Source organism: Cucumis melo, chromosome 7 (genome assembly GCF_025177605.1).
Source record: "Cucumis melo cultivar AY chromosome 7, USDA_Cmelo_AY_1.0, whole genome shotgun sequence".
Lineage (NCBI taxonomy): Eukaryota > Viridiplantae > Streptophyta > Magnoliopsida > Cucurbitales > Cucurbitaceae > Cucumis > Cucumis melo.
The window spans coordinates 13,061,695-13,064,739 of NC_066863.1; the positions used below are offsets into that span (position 1 = coordinate 13,061,695).

At 36.9% G+C, this 3,045-nt stretch overlaps 1 protein-coding gene across 1 annotated transcript; it reads left to right on the top strand.

Annotated features, from left to right (window-relative positions):
• The first annotated feature begins 1,675 nt into the window (after positions 1-1,675).
• Positions 1,676-2,753, top strand: LOC127150371 (uncharacterized). Its single transcript, XM_051088074.1, has 2 exons — positions 1,676-1,969; positions 2,610-2,753. Exons 1-2 carry the CDS (start codon positions 1,676-1,678, stop codon positions 2,751-2,753), a joined length of 438 nt encoding a protein of 145 aa, XP_050944031.1.
• The last annotated feature ends 292 nt before the right edge of the window (positions 2,754-3,045 follow it).

A 3,045-nucleotide genomic window follows, 5' to 3' on the forward strand; every position in this document is an offset into this window, starting at 1 on the left:
GTCATTATCTACATCATTCATTACCTGTTTATAGGTTAATGGATCCTCTATGCTATCATCATGTATGACAACTTGAGTTTCACTAAAACTCAAGTAACAATCAGGCTTATGAGCAACCCTCCCACTACGTCGAGGCTTTCTCAACTCTTGAGAAGGATGTGTTTGATCAGATTTCCTAGTTTTATCAACTACTTTAGTGGATGAACTAGGCTTACCTATAGCACTCTTGGGATCTCATTTAATACTAATTTACTGCAAGGTTGATGATCCCTGATGTGGTCTTTCTCTAAGAATGTGGCATTTGTTGATACAAATACTTTATTTGCTTGAGGATCATAAAACATACCACCTCTAGATTCCTTTGGATATCCTACGAATAGGCATAATTTTAAACGATGTTCCAATTTTTTAGTGTTTTTCACCACCACGTGTGTCGGAAATCCCCAAATTCTAAAGTGACGCAAACTTCCTTTACGCACTTTCCATAGCTCATAAGGTGTTTCTGAAACACTTTTAGAGGGAACACTGTTCAAAATATAGATAGTTGTTTCTAAAGCATATCCCCAAAAAGAATCTGGCAACTGAGCAAAGCTCATCATAGAGTGAACCATGTCTAACAAAGTTCAGTTTCTTCTTTCTAATACACCGTTCTGCTGAGGCGTACTAGGTGCAGAGAGTTGTGACTGAATTTCATGTTCTATCAAATAGTCTTGGAATCGTAAGTCCATATATTCTCCACCTCGATCTAATCGAAGTATCTTTATTATTTTATCTAATTCATTCTCAACTTCAGCCTTATATTCTTTGAACTTTTCAAGAGAATCAAACTTATGAAGAATTAGGTAAACATGACCATACCTAGAATAATCATCAATAAAACTAATGAAATATTTGTACCCTCTCCGAGCTTTGACGTTCATTGGTCCATAAAGGTCCAAATTAATGAGCTCTAAAAGTATTTTTTTAGTACCTTTTAAAATCGTCTTAGAACACTTTAGCTAGAGAAAAGTAGCATACTTTTAGCTCCAGCGTCCCTAAGAGTTCACACCGTGAGGTCCATGCAGGACTTTGGGCTGTGCATTGGAGCAGACTCCCTTCGGAGAGTGTCTGCATGGATCAATATCAAGGTGACTAGGGGAAGTAGTTCATAGTAAGTGGGTGAGGGATATGTGACAACATATCTCACGGTCTCTTCCATTGGGTTGCATTGTGAGATTTCTATAATGTGTCTGCTTGTCTGCCTTAAAGCGGCGTTCCCTTCAGAGGGCTGTATTATAGGATTTGGAACACCGCGAACTCCTTATATGGATAAGGGCTTTTTGATCAATTTTCATATTGACTTTCCATTTTCGAGAGCATATTGATCTGTTCTCTGAGATCCGAAAATGGTGAGTTACACTTACAAGAATTACAAAGTTGTTAGTACATTCTCGACCAAAGAAGCGATAACTAAATGCTATAAAGAATAAAAGTTATTCTAGAGTTAGCATCTAGACAAGATTGTCTTGGTTCTAAGGAGGAATAATCGACTACCCTTCGATGGAGGTTATTCTAAACCTTTGAAATATCATTGCACAATATAATAATGAAAGGTACATTATTAGTAATTGCTAAATTAGATTGGTTTATAAAGGATTATAGTTTTTTTTAAAGAGAATATGTTTATTTTTTTAGCATGAATAGCCCAATAGTTCAACTGTTAGCTTCCGAAAAACTTAATGACAATAATTATGCGGCATGGAAATCGAATCTTAACATGATATTAGTTGACGATTTGAGATTTGTCTTAACTAAGGAATGTCCTCAAACCCCAGCCTCTAATGCTAATCGAACTAATCGGGAAGCATATGATCGATGGATAAAGGCTAATGAAAAAGCTTGTGTCTGCATTCTTGCCAGCATGTCTGATGTTCTGAAAAAGAAACATGAATCCTTAGCCATGGCTAAAGAAATTACGAATTCATTAAGGGTAATGTTTTGGCAACCAGAATGGTTCCTAAGACATGAGGCAATCAAATACATTTACACTAAGCGTATGAAGGAGGGGACCTCTGTTAGAGAACATGTCCTAGACATGATGATACACTTCAACATCGCTGAAGTAAATGGTAGTGCCATCGACGAGACATGAGGAGTCTCTTCCGTAGAGCTTCATACCAATTCAAACAAATGCGTCTCTGAACAAGATAGAATTTAATCTGACAACCCTTCTGACCGAGCTCCAGTGATTTTAGACCCTTACCATGAGTAAGGGAAAGCAAGTGAAAGCAAATGTTGCTACTACAAAAAAAAAACTTTGAGAGGATCGTCCTCTAAAACCAAAGTCGGACCCTCAAAACCTAATCCTCAAATAAAAAAGATGGAAAAGGGGAAGACTCCCAAACAGAACAAGGGAAAGAAAGCTGCAGAAAAAAGGTAAGTATTACCACTGTGGCCAGAACGGGCACTGGTTGAGGAACTGCCCAAAGTACCTTGTAGAGAAAAAGGCAGAGAAGGAAACATAAGGTAAATATGATATACTAGTTGTTGAAACATGTTTAGTGGAATATGAAAATTCAACCTGGATATTAGATTCAAAAGCCATTGACCATATTTGCTTCTCATTTCAGGAAAATAGTTCTTGGAAAAGGCTTTCAGGTGAGATCACTCTCAAGGTTGAAACAGGAGAGATGGTCTCAGCTGAAGCAGTGGGAGAGTTAAAGTTGTATTTTGGGTTTTCGGGTCGAGTCTGGGTATCCAACCAGGTCTGGTAGAGGATTCTGGGTTTGTCCTCATTGTTTTTCTCCAAATTTCACCCAATCTCTCTCCCGGTTGAAGAAATTACAGCCCAAAAACAACTTTAATGACTCTTAAACAAATTACAGACTCTTTACAAAATAAATTAAGCCATCAATCGGGCTAATTACAATAATTAATAAAAAAATAAGCTTAATTTAATTGCCAAAACCACTAATCCATTTTAGTTCATCACAAATTTATCAAATAAATTAAATATTCACTATATGCAATTGAGTAAAATCAAGCATGCTTTGATACCACATGATG

What these genes read in the sequence shown, in the direction of transcription:
- LOC127150371 (XM_051088074.1), top strand. Translation starts at nt 1,676, where the DNA reads ATGAATAGCCCAATAGTTCAACTGTTAGCTTCCGAAAAACTTAATGAC. An exon ending in AAATTACGAATTCATTAAGG is followed by an intron (nt 1,970 to 2,609) that starts GTAATGTTTTGG and finishes TTCTCATTTCAG; the next exon opens with GAAAATAGTTCTTGGAAAAG.